General features: G+C 41.5%; 1 protein-coding gene across 11 annotated transcripts in view; it reads left to right on the top strand.

Moving 5' to 3' along the window:
- TMEM164 (transmembrane protein 164) overlaps window positions 1-21,416 on the top strand; it is a 177,696-nt gene that overhangs the window by 61,528 nt on the left and 94,752 nt on the right. For 6 of the 11 annotated variants that reach the window (XM_078064583.1, XM_078064582.1, XM_078064589.1 and 3 more), the window contains one exon: window positions 4,715-4,764. The exons of 3 other annotated variants lie outside the window; for them this stretch is intronic. In XM_078064583.1, coding sequence (XP_077920709.1) covers window positions 4,715-4,764 — 50 coding nt within the window. Of the gene's footprint in view, window positions 1-2,349; window positions 2,375-4,714; window positions 4,765-17,077; window positions 17,324-21,416 lie in introns of those variants that run through there. 2 more of the 11 variants (XM_078064587.1, XM_078064588.1) reach the window with 2 other exon arrangements.

Raw genomic sequence — 21,416 nt, 5'->3', positions numbered from 1 at the left:
GAAGAGAAGCCATCATGAGGTGTGGACCATGTCAGGTGTGAGGTGGAAAGTGTGTTGAACTGGGAGTTTAACGGATCTGGGTTCTTGTTGGAACCTTTTCCCTTAGGTTCCTTCATCTGCAAAGTGGAATTTAATAGCAAGGCCCCGCTCATCTCCCAAACGACTGGAGAGTAGAAGTGCTTTGTAGCACATCTCTCTATTACCACCTGTCCTTGTACTTTTCTTCAGGTGCTGAACTGGGCAGATATCAGCATGAATACAGAAGCGCCAACTTGGTGCTGGGATATGCTCAGATACATTCCCCTCTTCCTACTGTCCTTGTTTGCACTTCTAAGTGTCCTTTCTTCCCACCCTATTTGCAACTGAAGGGATGGTTTAGCTTTCCATCTGCTGGTCTAAAACATGCTACCAAAATTTGGAGGTGGATGGCATCCCAGCAAGGAAGAAAGCAGGGATGTTCAAGCCAAGGCTAGAGGCCGTCGGGCCTCTGAATTAAAATGTTATTTTCGCATGGCTTCTTTGGTTAACAGTGATTATGGATATGGCTCCAGCATGCTAGGGCAGAGAGGTTCAATGTCATAAATCTTTGAAGTTCCTGAGGGAGACCATGAGTTTACCGGAAATGGAATATGATGAACTTGAGGTCTTTTTTCAGATCTGCTGATTCGATATGTCTACATGTATCTGATTTAAAGGTTGCTCAAAGAAGATACCCTCTATCTTGGTGATGGGAATAGACACGCCAGATGAGAAAGGCCAAAGTGTTGATTAGAGTGGCTTGGCCACGTGAAACTAACTGTTGGAAAACTCAGTTAGGGTCAAAACTAGATTGATTAACTGCCTCAAAAGAAATTAGACCCATCATTGGTTGGGGCTGGAGGATTCGCTCCCTTTAGTAGGTTTCTGGGTTTTTGGCATAGGGCTGTCATGAATCAGAGCCAGCCAAATGGAGCAGTTATAGGGGAATCGGCCCCAAGAATCTGCTCATCTCTCCTTGGCTGTGGGAAAAGTAAGAATTAACTGTGGGGCTCAGTGTTGTATTTTTGCTTCTCTGTTTAGCATGTTAGCATGAAGTATCTTGGCTATTCCAGAATCTCAGGAAGGCTGCTGTCATGGCTCTTAGGTGACTCCAGAAATATTGAGGACCTTCCCAAGGTGGTTGGGGGCCCCTGTCTGCTCTCTGTAGACTGTAGCTGGTGAGTGTAGCCTTTGAGGGGCCTGATGCTGGGTAACTGAGTGCACCTCCAACTTGATCCCTTGCTTAAGGTGAGTAACTTTACTGCTGGGTCAGTGGTAGAGAATACCAGCTTTGTTTCTTTCCTTCTTGGATTGCTCCTGAGGGCTGGGGTGGGGAGTAGGGATAAATTAATGTTTGGATGATTGAGATTCCAAATTGACAGTCCTTGTCCCAAGCCATTCAGGTCAGATGTATTTCAGAAGTCAGAAATTTTTGGATTTCAGAAAGGTAATACAGGGGCACCTGGATGGCTCAGTCGGTAGAGCACTTGACTCTTGATCTCGTGGTTATGAATTCAAGCCCCATGTTGGGTGTAGAGCTTACTTAAAAAAATCAGAAAGTAATACAGTGAATGTGGAATATTTTATATATACTCCCAGTGGGATCTGGGGTAACATCCTATAATCAAAAGATTATTATTATCATTATTATTATTATTCTTTTAAAGATTGATTTATTTTAGAGAGAGAGATTGAGAAAGAGAGCAGAGCAGGGGGAGGGGCAAGGGGAGAGGGAGAGACAGAATCTCCAGCACACTCCCTGCTGAGCGAGGATCCTGACGTGGAGCTCAATCTCACGACCCCCGAGATCATGACCTGAGCCAAAATCAAGAGTCAGATGCTCAACTGACTGAGCCACACAGGTGCCCCCAAAAGATATTATTTTTTATGGAAGCCATATGAATACTCATCATAAGTGGAATAAATAAGTCCATAAATAGTCTCAGCTCAGTTCAAGTCATACTTGCTACCAAATTAGCTTTGAAAAAAACCCAACTTCCGGTTTTTAGAGCTTTTTAGATTTGGTGATTACCAGTGAAGGATTATGGGCCTGTAATTGTCATTGATTTTGCACTATTAATCAAATTGATCCACAGGGGGAAAGGCTTGTTCTTGGTGGATATTTCCTTGGCTGGGTTCTCTAATCAGGTATTTTGCGGGTAATGGACTCCTGGCCACATTCCTTTCAAGACCCTTTCTCTTTTCCATTCTTCTTTCTCTTCCTCTTGGTAGGGATTCAAGCAGGTGTCTTTCTTTGTAATGATTTTCCTTATAGTGCCCTTTATTTCTAAATGTAGATTTTGAGAGAACCGAAGAGCCAAATGCTAAAGAATATACACATGACAGAGCCAAACAAGTGCGTAATGCAGATTACTTATTTTTTTAAAGATTTTATTTATTTATTTGATAGGGAGATAGCACAAGTAGGCAGAGCGGCAGGCAGAGGGAGAGGGAGAAGCAGGCTCTCCGCTGAGCAGGGAGCCCGACGGGGGACTGGATCCCGGGACCCTGGAATCATGACCTGAGCCGAAGGCAGCCAACTTAACTAACTGAGCCACCCAGGTGCCCCAGAGCAGATAACCTATTTTAATAAATGCTCACAGCAAGATAGGGACACACATCAATGACTTTGTAAACCACACCATTAAATCACTGTAGAGGAAGGAACTCCACAAATATGAGTTTCATTCTTTCATTAATCCTTAGTCCTGTTGAATGTCTCTGACTCCTATAGTAGTCCAGGCCAAGGTCAAGCAGTCATCATATCTGGCTGCCAGGAGTGGTTGAATCTCCTGGGGCATTTGTTAAACATGCAGATTCCTGGAGTCCCAGACTTTTGAGGTCAGCATTCCTAATGGGGGAGCCCAGGAATCTGCATGTTCAACCAGTTGCTCTGAAGGGCTTTCTTTGTCTCTCTTGAGAACCAGTGCTTTGATGAAGGTCATACAGATGCAGTTTTTCTATAACCTAGGCCTAGGTCAAACCAAGTAGCATGGAACTGATTTGACTCTTAGAAGGACAAGGTTCTTCTTGTTTGGTTTGCCCTGGGGAGGAGAATAGAAGAGTAGAACTACCTGGTCATGGTCAAGCCAATCAAATGTCGGGGAGGAAAAATAATTTTCCCTCTACCCTTCTAGGTTCTTTTTTTTTTTTTTTTTTGGAAAGAAAGATTCCATTTATAGGTTTATTTTTTTTTTAAAGATTTTATTTATTTAATTGAGAAAGAGAGAATGAGAGAGAGCACGAGAGGGAAGAGGGTCAGAGGGAGAAGCAGACTCCCCGCCGAGCAGGGAGCCTGATGTGGGACTCAATCCCGGGACTCCAGGATCATGGCCCGGGCCGAAGGCAGTCGCTTAACCAACTGAGCCACCCAGGTGCCCCCTTCTAGGTTCTTGACTGAGACCTCCCCCCCTCCCGACAATGTAATAAAAGACCAGTTAACAGGAGAAAAACAAATGGAGGTTTAATAGTATGTATACCTCCTGCAGACATGGGAGGGACCCAGGAAAATTGAGTAACTCCCTGAAGGCCCAAGCCACCACCTTAAATACCATCTCTAGCCTAGAGACAAAAGGAAGACATTGGGTGGTAGGGGTAGGGTAGGGCAGAAGGCCAGTTATGGGAGGGGACCAGGAAAAGCATGGTAATCAAGGGTAAGGTTATTATGCAGGTTGAGGTCAGTGTCTTCTCCATTGATAAGAGTGTCTAGAGTTTGAGTTATCCTTCTTTTCCTGGTTTGGGGGGGGGCATTCTCACAAATGGAGATTTCCCTTAGGATTGTAAATGTCTCCTACAAAAGGGTAACTTCTCACTTTTCAGTGCTTTTCCTATGTCTATTGTTTCTTAAAAAAAATAATCAGCCTAAAATAACCCTTATGCCAAAGAGACATATTTCAGGGTGGCAAATTCTGCTCCCCTTCAAAATCAAAGGGAGGCTTGGAGCCTGGGCATGGCAATATTGGTAGGGTTGCTAGATAGAACGCAGGAGGCCCAGTTAAATTTGAATTTCAGATAAACAATGAATAATGTTTTTATATAAGTATATCCTAAATATTGCATGGAACATACTTACACAAAAACATTATTCGCTGTTTATCTGAAATTCAAATTTAACTGGGCCTCCTGTGTTTTTATTTACTAAATCTGGCAGTGCTGGGTATTGATTAACCCACCCTTCCCCGTGGAAGGCAAACCAGATGGCATTTATGTACTTGGTCCCATTCATGGAATACATTTTTGTTTGTCTTGGGTTAAAAGCTTCTCAGACTGGCTACTATATCATATTGATGTTGAAGAGTTGAAAAATTGAGTCTTGTTCTAGAGGTTAAGAGGAAATGTTCTAGAGGCCAAAAAAAGGCCTAAGAAAGGCTTTTTCCATCTTGCCCGCAAACACTCCCTCACTCTCTATCCCTCTCCCTCTCCCCCACTGTATCTCTCTCTCTCTCTCTCTCTCTCTCTCTCACACACACACACACACACACACACAAATGTCCACACACCTAGATGCCTGTGCAAACAGAAACAGGTTTGGAAAACCACCTGCTTGCCTTTTTAAGTTTTTATATTGCATTTTTCATGTTAGAGTTTGGTTATTTATTATTACTATTATCATTTTACTGTTGTTATTGAAGTAACATTGTCTAACCGTGTCCAGTACTGCTCTTGATAACCATACTTAACTCTTTTTTAATTGCAGATCTTTCTCCTGGCCTGCCCTCCATGTCCTGGGGCTATCGTCGTCTTCAAGTAAGGGAAAATTGGTTTTTGCTCTGTTGCCATTGCTATTCCGAATGTTCTGTCTTTGTGATAACCAAGGGTGATGAGCACATTGATGTGAACATCTTGGGCCTGCCCCCGCTTTGTCTCTGGGCTTCCCAAGGAACAAAAGTCTATGAGGCCCAGTGAAACATGGGGATATTATATGCAGAGATTTGGCTTTGGTCAAGCCCTGACAAGTCCTTTTTAGTGAGTGTTTGTGGTGGTGGTTTATGGCCAAGTCCTGCTCCCTTGGAAGGTTGCTGGCTTCCTGCAGTTTCTCTCGAGAGCATGCTGGGGGCCACACGGCTTCCCTCCTCTCAAGAATCATTGCCCTGTGGTCCCGCTTCCTTGAGGAGCTGATTCTTCACTTTGAAGACCTTTGTTCTTATGTTTCCGTGGTTTTTTTTTTTTTTTTCTCTTAAAGTGCAAATTAAAGTGAGGGGAAGAAAAAATCACCTTTACAAGTCCTGACTTTCTTAAAAATAGCAAGCATCAAATCCATTAAAGTGTACTGCAGGCAAATCACGTTTATCTGAAGGCAAGTTTGCTTAAAGGAAATTCTCGAGAGTCCCAGAACCCTCCTTTTAACCACAAGTTGTGACCCTCTCGCTTATCAAGCCTTTTTATTGGAGTTGCTAATGAGCAGCTAAATTGACCAAATTAATTCCATCTCTTTGCCCCTTCCCCGGCCCCCATTTTGGAGCTGTTCCTGAGCAGAGGAGACAGGAAGTAAGGGGCCCAGCAGATCCTTGGGTAATCGAAGAGTGGTGTAAATGGCTTTCTGATTTACTTAAGTCATTAAAGTGTTAGATAGGGGGAAATATACCCCATTTGCTGCTTCCAACAGCTCCTTGGAATAGCCACTTAGTCTCTTGCCTTAGGTGAGTAACTTTCTGCTGGATGAGGGCAAATGGATCCTGATTTCACATATCTTGTACTTGAAAAGCTCCTAAGTGGAAGGCTATTTAACCCTGTTTCCCTCCCTTCATTTCCCAAAATGAGCTCTATTTTTCAGTGTAATGTTTTAAAGTAACATTTATTGGTTTTATTTCATAATTATTAAAGTAACAATTCTCATTAGAGGAAATACAGAGACACACAAAAAAGAAAATAAACATCACCCTTAATCTCCCACCAAGAAATAATTTTGGTTACTGCTTTTTTTTTTTTTTAAGAAGCAGAGATCATATTTAGGATTCTTACTGTATCTTTTCTAAATTTAACTCAATTTGTATATATGTGTATGCATATGAAAATACATAAACATGACTGCTAAATTTCTTTTTTTTTTTAGAGTGGTTCTATTTTTTTTCTTTTGTCCTTGTTTTGTTTGACTCCTACCTCTGCCTTTCCACACCTGCAGGTTACCAAACCAGTATGTATCCTTCCAGATTTTTCTCCACGCTCATTAGGTGTACACACACGCACAGGGATTTTGGAATGTTTTACTGTTGTTGTTCACTGCTTGTTTTACAAAAATAGAATCTTATATATACTGCAATACATCTTGCTTTTTCACTCAACAATATCTCACGGGGATCTATCAAAGTTTATTGGTATACCTTATTCCTTTACAAAGCTGCAAAATATTTCATGGATGCACAACTTAGCCATTCTTCTCATTCCTTTTTAAGATTTTATTTTTAAGTAATCTCTCTGCTCAACATGGGGCCCGAACCTCCGACCCTGAGATCAAGAGTCCTGTGGTCCACTGGCTGAGCCAGCCAGGTTTTCCTAGCTCTTCTTCTATTCGTGAATGTTTATATTCATGCTCTCCATATTGCTGCCACTATAATCAATGCTGAAATCAACATCATTGGGTATATGCCCTTAAATACTGGTGCTTTCAATTTATACATACACACACACACACACACACACACACACGAATGTTTACATATAAATATACATATTTATGTTAATTGATATTTCCATACTGATATACAAAAATAGGCTGTTACAATTCACTTTCCCCATTTGTATGTAATATATGAGATTATTCTTTTCTTCATATCCATACCAGCATAAGGTGTTACGATTCTTTTATAATTTTTGACAACTTAATGGATACATTTCCTTGGCTACTAATGAATTTCAGTATTTTTTTATCCAATTAAATTTGTTTTTTGAATTGTCTGTTCATACCATCTGCCCCTTTCTTATGGGTTGCTTAGGTTTTCTTAATTTGTAAGACTTCTTTGTATATTTTGGATATTGGCCCTTTGTCTATCGGCATTATTATAGATATTTTTCCCAAATCTGTATGTGCTGACTTGGCTGATGGTATATTTTTCTATGTGTTTTTTTTACATTTTTTCATATTCAAATATGATTACTTTCTTACAGCTTCTGGGTTCCCAGTTTTAGTTAAGATGATTTTCTTAAAGATGGCTAACTAGTTGTACTAGCATGATATATTACATAATCCCTACTTTCCCCTGTGAACTGAACTACCATTTTTGTCACCTATTAAACTTTTTATATATGAGGATCCATGCAAGGATTCTCTATTCTGTTCCATCTGTTTGTCTGTTTGTGCACTCAAATCATGTTGATTTGATTACATTAGCTTAAAAAATATTTTTCTTGTCTATTCATCGGCATTTTTTTTCTTACATGTAAATTTGAAGATCACTTTTATTCAACCCTCCCCACCAGCCCTATTTGGATTCTAATTAGAATTGCATTAAATGTATATTTCAGTTTTGTGAGAACTGATGTTTTAAAATTATGTAGCTCTTTTAATCCAAGAAATGGTATTTTTTTCCATCTGTTCAGATCTCGTTTTATGCCTTTCTTGATACATTTATTCCTGAAGAATTAATAGCTTTTCTGTCCATTATGAGTTGAATATTGCTCACCTTTCCATTCTTAAGTGCTTCTTGCTAGACTAGAAAAAGGTTATTGATTTTAACAGTAGTCCTCATATCTAGCCATCTTCTCTTGTGAGTTTTGGTAAAATTTATTTTTATTTTATTCCATCTTTCTGATGGTTACACCAGTAATTTTCTTCGGTTTTTTCTTTTGCTTGAAACTCAGAGTGAAATAAAAATGGAGTGGTGGGCCACTGTGTCTAAACGGATTTTAAATGGAGATTGTTTCTCCATATTTGCTGTTGGTGTTGGTTAAATAGCCCTATTACATGTGAAGAGTTTCCACATGTACTTAGAGATATTTTCAAAGAAAATGGTTCCTGCATTTTATCAAATGCTTTTTCATGTCTGTTGAGTATGGGTTTTTTTTTTTTTTCTGTTTAAGTTTTTGATACAGTGAGTTATGTGGATAAATTTTCTGGTTTCGAATTACTCTTATATACTGACGTAAGTCCTGCTGGTCACAGTATATTATTTTGATGCATTGCTGGATTCCATTTGTCAATCCTTTGTTTAGAACCCTTGCTTCAAAATTCATATGTGAGATGGGAGTCATTTTTTGGGATTCTTTTCATCAGGTGTAAGGATTAAAATGGAATTGCAGAGCACTTCTCTTTCTCTGGCCTGGAATAATTTAATTACCCTTAGAAATTACATGTTAATTTTTTTTACCTTTTTAAAAATTATTTTTCTTTCCTTTCTTTTGTTGTTGTTGTTTTTAGAAATTATGTGTGTGTGTGTGTGTTTTTTTAAAGGTCAGGTAAAACTCAACTGTGAAGCTCCTCTGGTCCTAGTGCCTTTTTCAGTTGGTATACCCTTAACCACCTTTCCAGTGTCTTCTATGGTAATTCATCTATTCAGATCCTTGGGTCAATTTTGGTCATTTATCATTTACTGGGGAGTTACCTGTTTCTTCTGAGTTTTCAGATTTGTTGCCATGAATTCAGTGGAACATGTAGTAGTCTCTTATTTTATAATTTTAAAAACTCTCTCCTCATCTGTAGTCATGTCTTCTTTCTTGGGTTTAATCTTGTCTGTTTTTGTGTTTTCATTATTTATAGTTTTAATCAGGTTAGTAAGTACTTGATCTATTTTTGGTTGCTTTATAGAACCTGGTTTTGGATATATATATATCTTATATATATATAGTTATATATCTACACGGTCAAAAGGTGTGTATTTATTCCTTTCCCTTTTGCCTTCTTTAATCCTCATTTTCTATTCTGCTTTATTTACTTAATATCATGTTTTCCCCCATTTTATTACAAACTCATCATCCACATCATTTTAAAATTAAACTTTCTATATTTTGAGATAATTATATAATATAATGAATATGATATCATAATACAGATGCAGTTGTAAGAAGACTACAGAGAGATCCTATGTACCCTTCACTTAGTTTCCTCCAGTAGTAACTTTTGCAAAACTGTACTAAAATGTGACAACCGGGATATTGACATTGGCACTGTCAAGGTAGAGAACAGTTCCATCACCATGAGGGTCTTCCCTGTTGCCCTTTTATTTTTTTTTAAAAAAATTTTTAAAGATTTATTTATGAGAGAGAGAGAGAGAGTGAGCATGAGCAGGAGGGGCAGAGGGAGAGAGAATCTTAAGCAGACTCTGTTCTGAGTGTGGAGCCCAACGTGGGGCTCGATCTCATGACCCTGAGATCACGACCTGAGCTGAAACCAAGAGTTGCATGTTTAACTGACTGCGCCACCCAGGCGCCCCTCCTGTTGCCCTTTTAGAGCCACTCTCATTACTCTCCCACCTGTATCCTGTCCCTGACCCCTGGCAACTCATCTGTTCTCCATGTTTGAACCTTTGTTATTTCAAGAATGCTATATAAATGGAATCATACAGTATGTTACCTTTGGGATTGGCCTTTTTTTAAACTTATAATTCCTTGCAGATCCATCCAAGTTTTTAATCATACACCTAATTTTTCATGGGTGCATACTATTCCACTGTGTTGAATTACGACAGGCAGTGTGAAGTTAAAAATCAGTATTTTAGAAAATAGTTCTCAAGATAATAACTCCACCTTACTTTAGTATAGGTCCTTACTGTTTTCAAAGTACTTTGTCTTAAATGAGCTCATCTAATCCTTCAAATAATGCTGTGAGATAGGGACTATGTTATTCATACTACAAATCAAGCAGTTGGGGCCAAGAGGTATTGGATAGCTTGCCTAACATTACAGAGTGGCAGAACCAGGATTCCCTTCTTCCTTTCCTGCTAATGCTCATAATCAGGTTTACTGTGTGCCTAGGCATGGGGGGAAATACTTAACATGGATTATCACATTTAATTCTTCCAACAAACCTATGTGGGTGGCAGAAATTGTATCCCCAGTTACATCAAGAAAACGGAGGCTCGGGAAGTTGAAGTGACCTCGGTGTTTTCTGCTATTTTGCTGTTCTATTATTATTTTAGGAGGTAGAACCATGAAGCATCCTATTGAACACTGCACCAATCTCAGTGTACACAGATGGGCACCATTGTGGTCTTTATGCCAGTATGTTCTGGAGGTTGCATTGACTAGCACTGTATCCCCATCTCTTGTTTTTTCTATTGGCCCTTTGCTGTGCCAGCCAAGCATGAGTTTGTCTGCTTCCCAGCTAAGCAGGGGCTGGCGTGTTCTTCTTGGAGGCGTGCCCAGACGCCGCAGGAAAGGGGTATGGTGTGCCCAGGAGGCCGCATGCCCCATGCTGGGCACGGGCTGGCAATTCTTTTTGGGGTGGGGAGGGGGCGGGATTCTCCACAGGGTTCCCATGGTGCACTTGACAAGAGGGAATGGCAGCTCCCCAGTGTTCTGGCTGGGTCCCAGAGTGCTTCATTTATGTGCCCCTCAGTTGACATGCGACTGGCTAAGTCTGCAGCTAAGAAAGGCTTTCTCAGCAGCAAGCATGGATGCAGAGGACGGAGCTGAGGTCAGCAGGGGTTGCTACTTGGCCCACCATCACAGCAACCTTGGGCATGGTGCTCTTTTGATCGCCAGTATCTCTAACTCCTAGAATTCCAGCCTGGCAAGCTTTTGGCTTCTGAAGGTTTCTACTCCCTTCTCTTCTTGGCTCCTCATCTCTGTGGATGCTCGTATAGCAGCACCCGAATTGCTTGTTGTGTTGTGTGTGGACTTGCAGCACTGTTCTCTGTCTCTGAATCTGAGCCATTTTCTTTTTACTCATTTTGGCTGTTTTGAGTGGTTCTTCCCTGAAGAACCATATCCCGGTACCTTCGATATCCAGGCCACAGAATTCTTCCTCTCACTCAGGTTTGATCAAAACCTGTATATTCTTAGAGACCCTTCTGTGTGTACTATCCTGCTACGAACTTCAAAAAAAGTTACCTGTCTCAATCACCTTGATCGCACATCCCATAATATGAACCAGCCTGCCTCGCAGGTTTGTAATTAATTAATTAATTGATTAATTGAAGTATCGTTGACATATTATATTGGTTTCAGGTATATAACATAGTGACGCAACAATTATGTAAATTACAAATGCTCACCGGGGTTAAGTGTAGTTACCATCTGTCACCATACAGAGTTATTACAATAGTATTGACTATGTTCCCTATGCTGTACTTTTCATCCCTGTGACTTTTTTATTTTGTAACTTCAAGTCTCTACCTCTTCATCTCCTTCACCTCTAGTGCCTATCCCCCTACCCTCCTCCACTCTGGCAACCGCCAGTTTATTCTCTGAATTTATGAGTCTGCTTCTGATTTTTTTTTTTTTTGGTTTGTTTCTTTGTTTCGCTTTTTAGATTCTACATATAAGTGCAGTCATATGATATTTGTCTTTTTCTGACTGGCTTATTTCACTTAGCATAATACCCTCTAGGTCCATCCGAGTTATTGCAAGGGGCACGATTTCATTCTTTTTGATGGCCGAGTAATATTCCGTTGTCTATATAGACTGTATCTTCTCTATCCATTCATCTATTCCATTCATCTTATGTATCAAGAACGATCACAGGTTCTTGACACATAAGACACCCATTTTCAAACCTAAGGGAGTGGAGGGGGGGCCTTGTTACAGCGTAGCCAGGTACTCCACGGCTCACCCCACCCATCTTACTCATGGGTTCTCCTTGCCATTTTCCTCAGTTTTCTTCCCTTCAAATTTCATTATAGAAAATCCCAAACCTATATATATTATGCCAGTTACTCATTGTATATTTTCCTCTCTGAATTGTCACTTCATGTTCTCTGCCCAGTTATTACATAGGGGTATTTCTCTTCTTGTTGATCTGCATGAATCATCCATATATAGAGTATTAATCCTTTATCAACTTTGCAGGAAGTGTTTTCCCCCGATTGTATTCTAACTTGTTGATCATGCTTCTGATATACAGTTGACATTTTTGTTGGACAAATTGATTGGTTTCCAAGCTGCCTTCAGACCATGGTAATTTCTTCTGGTGTTTTTACGCCTGAGAAGTTTTCCCCTTCAAAGATCAGGTAGACAACCTGGTTTTTTTGTTTTTTTGTTTTTTTCATTTATTTTTAGAGTGAGAAAGAGAGAAAGAGCAGGGGGAGGGGCAGAGGGAGAGGGAGAGAAAGAATTTCAAGCAGACTCCACGCTGAGTGTGGAGCCAACACGGGGCTCGATCTCACAAGCCCGAGTTCATGACCTGAGCCGAAATCAAGAGTCAGACCCTTAACCAACTGAGCCACCCAGGCGCCCCGACAATCTGGTTTTTTAATTATTAAAAAAAAATATTTAGCTATTCATTTTGTGAGTAGTATGAGGTAGGGATAATACTTTATATTTTTTTCCTCAAATTGTCATTTTTTGGAACACTGTTTATTGAATAATCATTCCCTGTGATTATTGCTGTTGTGTACTTAAATTCTTATGTATGCTAGGATTTATTTTGGGGGCTTGTACTATTCTGTTGATGTCTCTGTTGGGTCCCTCACCAGTTTCATACTCTCATCTTTGCAACAGCTAGCAGGCCAGATTTCTCTTTGCCATTGTTCGTAGCCTGTTACTTTACCCCCACGTTTTTCTTAGCTAGTCTGAACCACTATTTCCTTCCAAAGGAACTTAGAATCTTTTTGTCAGATTCTTCTTCAAATTCTATTAGTTTTGGGGCACCTGGGTGGCTCAGTCATTAAGCATTTGCCTTCAGCTCAGGTCATGATCCCAGGGTCCTGGGATCGAGCCCCTCATCAGGCTCCCTGCTCAGCGGGAAGCCTGCTTCTCCCTCTCCCCTCCCCCTGCTTGTGTTCCCTCTCTCACTGTCTCTGTCAAATAAATAAATAAATAATAAATAAAAATCTCAAATTCTATTAGTTTTGATGGGAATGACTTTAAACCTAAAATGTCATTAACATCATTATAATACAGTCTGTACATATAAGAAAAGATGTGGTAAATTTCTTAATGTATCCAAGTTTTCTTTTATGTTCTTTAAGGGTGGGCGCATGCATGTGTGAATCCCACATATTTCTCATCAGGGTCATTCCTGGACAGTTTGTAGTTTATGGTATAATTTATTTATTATTTATTATATTTTCAAAGTAGTTATTACTGGTACATAGGAAAGATTTTGATTATACATGTTCATTTTATATTTGGCCACCATGCTTAACTATTTTAATAGTTTTTCAGTTGCTTCACTTGGATTATTTTGGAAATTAATGGTATCAACAACCATATGGTAATCTTATCTCCTTATAAAGAGCGAAACTTCCCCCTACCCCCCCATTGCAAGCCTGATTGTATTGGCTAGAACTTCTAGGACAATGTTAAATAATAGTGATACTGGCAGGAATTGTTTCCCTGCTTCTGATTTTAATGAAAATGTTTCTAGTGTTTTGCTGTTGATTCTGATGAAGGTTGTTGGTTTAGATTGGATGTCCTTTATAATGTTAAGGAATTCTCTTATTCTTAAATTACTAAATTTTTTTTTTTAATCAGGAATGGTTGTCAAATGTAGCTAATTTAGCTAATGGTTTTTAAGAATCTGTTGAGAGGTTCATTTGGGTTTTCTCCTTTGACCTCCCCATTTGGTATGTTAAATTAATAGATTTCCTAATAACAACCTTTGTGGATTTCTAGGGTCAGCTTTCCTTTTCCTCTGCATGCTTGGGAGAGATTCAGGATTGGCTTCTGTACTACGAATTTGATTGATTTTGCTCTTTGCCATCTCCAATGTGATATTTATTTCTGCTGCTGCAGTCTTCATTTCTTTCTGATTCTTTCTTGCTTTGCTGCTCTATCTTTTCTCCCCAGTTTGGTGTCTTTCCTTCTCAGTATTTTTTTTTAAGTAATCTCTGCACCCAACGTGGGGCTCGAACTCACGATCCCGAGATCAAGAGTCACGTGCATCACCGACTGAGCCAGCTAGGCACCCCTCCTTCTCAATATGCTTTATTCTGATGGCATTCTATACCTGTTTCAGCGAGTCCATGTTTTCTCAGATTCTACTGAGGATGCAGTTTTGTAAAATACTTCTTCTGGTTCAGACACTAAATTCAGACTTTTGCGCTTCCTCCAAGTCTTCAGAATGATACGCACTTCTGCTCCCAGAGGCTCTTGTAGGAACCATGCTGTTTTTTGGGTATGTTTATACATATTCAAAGGAGGATTTATTTATTATTTGTCCAAGGTAGGGTCTCTGGATTGCCTTTGAGTATTATCATGTTCTCTTTGGTATTGGTTAGAAGCCCTTCTCAGCTCCTCTCTTGGTGGCAGGTCCATGGCTTCTAGCCTGTTTGCCAGTGCTTAGCAGCTTCATCGAGTGGGTTCTTGCCGGACCTGGGCGGAATCCCTTACCCCTACCACTAGGTTCTTTGATACTCTGAGCAGATACGGTATGTGAAAGACTACAACCTCCCACACACACTGCTACCTGAGTTCTACTTGGGCGGACTCCCACTCCCAGGACACAGTGCGCCAGCCCCAAAGCCATCACTTCCGGCCTTTTGATTTGGGGGAGTAAGGGTCAGTCTCCAGATACATATCGAGCAGTTTGATTTCCTTTGCGAGCTGTAGTCCTGGAGTGGAGGCATGACTGTCCAGCGTGCTGGTTACCGGATTTCTAAGCCACGAGGCCGACAGTGACAGGATGGACTCAGTGTCTTCCTGTCTTGTTTCAGGTTTCTGCTGCGTGTGTTGGCCACAGATTTTTTTTTTTTCTCCTCATTTCAGCATTAGCCTTATTGGTAGTGGAGATTTCTTCCAGAGTCTCGTAATAGGATGACCATCAGTCTAAGTTTTCAGTGATCTGGGGTTTTTTATTTTTTAATTTTTTATCTTTTTACCTTTTTCTGTCTTTTTGTAGGAATTTTAGTAGGAAGCTGGAGGGGCTGTGTTATTGGATGTTAGCCAAGTGCTATTTTTTTAAAAGATTTTGTTTATTTATTTGTCAGAGAGAGAGAGTGTACAAGCAGGAGGAGTGGCAGGCAGAGGGAGAAGCAGGCTCCCTGCTGAGCAAGGAGCCCCATGCGGGACTCGATCCCAGGGCCCTGGGATCATGACCCAAGCCGAAGGCAGACGCTTAACTGACTGAGCCACCTAGGCGTCCCAGCCAAGTGCTATTTTCAACAAGAAATTCAGTGCACATTTTAGTTTAGAGCAGAGGTCGGCAATCTTTTTCTGTAAAGGGCCAGATAGTAAACTTTCTGAATGTTGTGGGCCATATGATCTCTGTTTTAACGATGTAACTTTTTTGTAGTGTGAAAGCGCCATAGACAGTACCTAAGTGAATGGGCTTGGCTGTGTTCCAATAAAACTTTATTTACAAACACAGGACGACCAGATGAAAAAGTTCTGGAGCTGAATGATGGTGATGGTTGTATAACAATGTGAATGGACTTAATGCCGCTGAACTGTCTACTTAAAAACGGTTATGATGGTAAATTTTGTGATATGTGTATTTTACCACACCAAAAAAAAAAAAAAATCCAGAACATAACAGGGTGACCGTATTTTGCTGACCCTGAGTTTAGAGCAATTAAATCTAGTACACGGAAAGAGAGGGAGTGAGGAAGAAATTAAATGTATCCAGCAGGACAGTGCCACTGTTGAAGCATACCTTAGTGAGAATGGGGCAGGGTTCTGGAAAACTGTGGTTCATTGTGGTGACATCATCCCATGGTCTTTAGGGATGGAGAGACACAGAGTTCATAGTCACACTTTTTGGCGTAAGGATCAGATCAGGGATTTTGCACTCCCAAGGCCTTCCTTCTTGGTGACTGGCAGGACCTCCTGTAGATGCAGGGCTCTCTTCTTGGGGCTAGAAAATCCTAGCTTTTTAGGGCGCCTGGGTGGCTCAGTTGATTAAGCGACTGCCTTCGGCTCAGGTCATGATCCTGGAGTCCCTGGATCGAGTCCCGCATCGGGCTCCCTGCTCGGCAGGGAGTCTGCTTCTCCCTCTGACCCTCCCCCCTCTCATGTGCTCTCTCTCATTCTCTCTCTCTCAAATAAATAAATAAAATCTTTAAAAAAAAAAAAAAGAAAATCCTAGCTTTTTAGTTATTAACTCTGCATAGCACACTCACTGGATAAAAAAGAGGAGCCACTAGTCAGAGTCCGCTGGTTCTGCACCCCTCCTTGCCACGATTCCTGAGCCATCAGGATTCACCTGTCAGCTGGAGACCCGGGCCCTCGGCATCGGGAACAATGCCGTTCTGGGGACCCCACGCCACTTTTCTCTCAGCGGTGTGGAGAGGATACTCCTGCTTCCTGGCTCCAGCCTTGGCCTCCCTCAGCTTGACCAAGACCTTGAAAGAGCTCCAAGTCCAACCGGGGTCTTCCATCTGCTCAAGGGAGCAGGTGTTTAATGCTGTTCTTGGAGCAGAGTTAGCAAATCGAGGTCCATGTATATTACTCTCCCCCCTCTCCCAGCATGCGGTGGTTTGGACTTTCCTGGTCTCTGCTGGGTCTGTTATCCTGGCTGAAGGAGGGTGTTGTCACCACGTGGTGGCACGCACTCACTCCCCCTTCCCAGTCTCCATGGATCCCAGCACCACAGAGCACTCTGAGTGCAGTCAGCCTCTTAGTTTTCAGCTTACTCGTTGGCACCCTGGCTGCTGGCTTTTTTGTTTTGTTTTGTTTTGTTTTTTTTTTTTTTTTTTTTTTGAAGAGGGTGAAATTCTTGGTTTCACAAGGGACTGGGAAGCCAGCCTTTTGGAACTCTCCTCTGTCTGAGCTAGGGTATTTCGAAGGACCAAATGAAGGAAAAGGGAGTGGCTGTTAAGATTTCCCTGGCTTTGGGTTGTGATCAGACAGTTCAGCTGCCTTGTGAGCATCCACGGCTTAACGTGCCTGGTTATCCAAGTGTGTGCCGCAAGGGTCGGGGGGGACTCGGAGAGTGAGTCACTGAGCGGTGCCGACTGAATGGCAGGGAGCTCTTCCCCTACCCTGCCCCGTAAGAAAAGTGCATAGCAGAGAGCTAGCACACATCTTCCGCCTCGGGAAGTGTACTGTGGCCCTTCCCCCATGAGCAAGTGGAAACCCTTAAATCTGCTCATTTTCATGTCCACAAGGAGAAGAGTGGATCTGTGATGCAAGTGGGATTATTTGGTCATGAGTATCTGCTGACTCAGTCTGGAGAGGATTTTGAAGGAGATGAGATGAAATTTCATCTGTGCTGCAGAGAGCAGGGGGCGCGTTGCTGGCTGGAGAGAGGACTGTAGGCCGGGTGTGAGCCAAGGTAGGTGAGGGAAGCATGGGGCTGGGTGAGGGGAATGAGGGCAGCCTGACATGTGATCTTGGTGTTACAAGATTGATGCCCTGTTGGCCTTTGGGCCACATGATACTACGAGAGTTCAGGAGCCCCACGACCTTCTCTTTTTCTAGATCCCACTTACTGTACTTTCAAATTTTTAAACAGCGGGACTTGGAGCTGGGAACCTTCCTCTTACCGGGACCGTCCTGAGTTCGGGGGGGGGCGCAGGTTGGACCTCCTGTGTCTTAATGTCTCGGAATGGCTTGACCATCGCAGCACCCCCTTTTCTAGTGCTCGACACATCAGCTGCCCTGGGACCTCCAAAAGAGCAGCCTTTTGGCACCTTCACCTGGGAGGTAGCTGCTTTTGGGCTTAGCTTTGGACTCACTGCACAGGGTGTTTGGGAGAATGTCTCTGACCCGAGCAGCTTTATTAAGACTGTGATCTTGGCAAGGGAGAGAAAACCCTACGTATGAATGCTGCAGGTTAAAAGGGAGAGACACCTAGAAATCCATCGTAAGTAAGTAGCAATGCAAGGAGACCAGTTTCTTGTCTTATGCAGAATGCTGTTCTGGTGCCTGCTTTCCTAGGAGCCATTAACCATCAGGTTGCTGCCTTGCATCCATACATATTCTTTCTTAATGCTTAGAAGGGGGAAGATGCTTTCAGGTTGTTCATGGGCCTCCTGTCCTTCCGTACACACCAGAAGCTGCCTTTCTTCCCACGTGTACATATTCAATTTTGTTCTCTTTTGGGAGCTTTGGCTGCTCCAGTCCTGGCCCATATTTTCTGACTGAGTATTCTCAGTGCCCCAACCAAATCCTCTCCAGGAAATCTCTCTGAAGGTTTCTGGAGCAGGGACTGCTTTTCTTTCTTTTCTTTTCTTTTCTTTTTTTTTCTTCCTCTCGGGCTGCTCGGCTTTAAACACGTGTTTGGATGTTTATCATCTCCTGGTAAAGGGAATGCTGGGGATACAGGTAACTTTTCCCATCCGGGAAAGCATGGAAGGCAGTATTCAGCAGAAGAATGGGGACTGATCATTTGGGGCCTCTTTTTACTTTGTCAGCCCACCCAGTCCTTACGGAAGCTAAGTGGCATATCTACGATGCTATATTATCAGGCAAAAGCAATTCCAGAAAAAAAAAAAAAAAAAAAGGCAGTACAGCATAATAGATGAGGTTTGGGCAAGATCCGTAGGTGCTGTGCGGTGGGTAATGAAGAGATAGAAATATTTTGTTTTTATAAAAGTCATCTGCCATTACTGGAAGAAAAACATTAAACGTTACAGAAAGCAACCATGTGGAAAATGAGAGTACCTGATAATTCCTCTGGTAATCATGTGAGTATAATGTCCTCCCAGGCTTCTGCATGTACATACCCATTTTTTATTTATTTTTATTTTTTTTAAGATTTTATTTATTTATTTGAGACAGAGAGAGAGTGAGAGAGAGAGAGCACAAGCAGGGGAGAGGGAGAAACAGGCTCCCCACTGAGCAGGGAGACCGATGCGGGGCTCCATCCCAAGACCCTGGGATCATGACCTGAGCCGAAGGCAGACGCTTAACCAACCGAGCCACCCAGGTGCCCCCGTACCCATTTTTTAAAAACCAAATTTGGGATTATTCTAGGCATCTCCAAAGATACGATTTATAATCTCTCCAAAGTTAATATACCATGATTGTTTCCCCAGGTCATTAAGTATTCTTCTGCACATGATTTCTTTTTTGTTGTTGTTGTTAATTTAAAATCAATTAATTAACATAGAGTATATTATTAGTTTCAGAGCTAGAGTGTAGTGACTCATCAGTTACATCTCACACCCAGTGCTCATTCCATCGAGTGCCCTCCGTAAGGCACATGATTTCTAATGACAGCATAGTATTTGATAGTTGATCATTCAAATGAATAGAATGTGACGTATTTACACAGCACCCTGTTATTCCACCTGTGGTTTGATGGACAAATACTGTTTTAAAGGAACCTTACGTGGTGCTGTGAAAGTAGATGACTTAGGTTATATAGTTGTGGTTTGGCCACCTCTTAAGTCTTCTGAGCAAGGCTGACAGTGTCAGCCTCCATTTCCTCATTGGTAAAAGAATGTTATGAATAGTAACTGCTTCCTCAAGTGGTGGTAACAATTAGATGAGCTGCTCCATGTTCATTTCTTAGCATGGATCCTAACAGACTAATCAGTAAATGTTAAAAATACATAACCTGAGTTTTGTCTTGACGCTTCACCATCTTACGTACTCACCTCGCTGTTAGAATTAGGGTCCCAGGGAATGAAAACTGTTTTCATTCAAACAAGCAGAATTTCAGAATGCAGACTGCTTTCAGATAAGGAGCCCCATTTATTCATTGAGTGCCTTGCACATCGGGGCTTTGGCCAACTGTCTGGACTTCACAGGAAAAGAAAGTTCTGCGGCCTCTGCAGTTGTGTGCCCCATTTTGGTCTAGAGCAAAGCAGGTGGGAAACCACCAGTTACAATCAGTCCTGTATTCTATCTTTAATAGTCTAAAGTCTTCTATCTTCGTGCGTGCAGGCAAAACCAGTCAAACTTTCTTGTTATACTTGTTTGTTTCTTTTCTTGTTTTTTTTTTTTTTTTCTTTTCCAGCTCTTATCCTGAACAAATTTCAAACATCCAGAAAGGATCAGGGCAGCACACCAAACACTTACATGATCTCTACCTAGGTTCAGCAGTTTTTGTCCTGGTTTCTGATATGTGAGTTAAAAAATGTGAGATCCTGACTGCATTTCCTGCTGTCTAACAGGATTGTGCTGCAGAGCCTCACACGGTGGGCAGAAAGTGCACGCTCAGGGCGCCTGGGTGGCTTGGTCGGTTGAGTGTCTGCCTTCGGCTCGGGTCATGATCCCAGGGTCCTGGGATGGAGCCCTGCATCAGGCTCCCTGCTCGGCGGGAAGCCTGCTTCTGCCTCTCCCACTCCCCCTGCTTCTGATCTGTCTCTTTCTCTGTCAAATGGATAAATAAAATCTTTAAAAAAAAAAAAAAACAGTGCACACTCTCACTCAGGCCAATGGCTGATGGAAAAGAGGTCAGAGTGGAAGGACCCTGGTTAGTGGCAACAGATTGATTGTTTGTATAATACAATTTATGGAAAATAAATCTCAACGTAGCTTCTGGCTGAAGGGAAAGAGCGTAGATCCTGGTGTCTATCAACATGACAAGCTGTGTCGAGTGAAAAATGTAATTTGCAGGATAGAGAGAGAGTATATCATTTATTTCATGGGATAATCAGGAAGCAACAATGTATATGGTTTGTGGATACATACAAATGTGATAAATCTATATAATCATAGGAAGGAATCCCACTATTTCTGAATAAAGGTTTCCTCTGGTTAGGGAGTGGAGGGGATGGATAGCATTCAGGAGGGGTCCACAGGGCTTCAGCTGAATCCGTAATGTTCAAATTGACCAAAGTAGGATGGTGGGCACAGAGGTTCTTACTCTTTTTATACTTTTCTGTATGTAAGAAAATTTTAATTTAGAGAACTAGAGTGAAGAAACATTGTTTAAAAGGCTTCTTAGAATCTCAGGCCATTTATTTTGTGGTTGTCAAAGTGGAAACCGGGGGAGTTCAGTGTTTTGTTTTTCATACATATTTTTAAATTTAATTACCGTACTATAAAATTGACGTTTTGGTATACAGTTCTATGAGTTGCTTGCACTTCTTCACTGTTGTGAATGATGCTGCTATGAAATGGGTGTACAAATGTTCCTTAGAGACCCTGCTTTCAATTCTTTTGGGTATATACCCAGAAGTGGAATGGCTGGATCATATGGTAATTTCATTTTTAATTTTTTTTGAAGAACTGCCAAACAGCTCCTGTACCGTTTTACATTCCCACCAAGAGTGTATAAGAGTTCCAATTTCTCCACATCTTTGCCAATATTTGTTATTTTCTGTGGGTTTTTTTTTTTTTTTTTTTTTTGGTAGTAGCCATTCTAATAGTGTCAGAGAGTATCTAATTGGGATTTTGATTTGCATTTCATTTTCTAATGTCCCATGTGATTCCTTCTTTGATCCATGGGTTGTTTAAGAGTGTGTTATTTAATT

This window comes from Halichoerus grypus, chromosome X (assembly GCF_964656455.1).
Source record: "Halichoerus grypus chromosome X, mHalGry1.hap1.1, whole genome shotgun sequence".
NCBI lineage: Eukaryota > Metazoa > Chordata > Mammalia > Carnivora > Phocidae > Halichoerus > Halichoerus grypus.
This window is presented reverse-complemented; position numbering and strand designations above follow the sequence as displayed.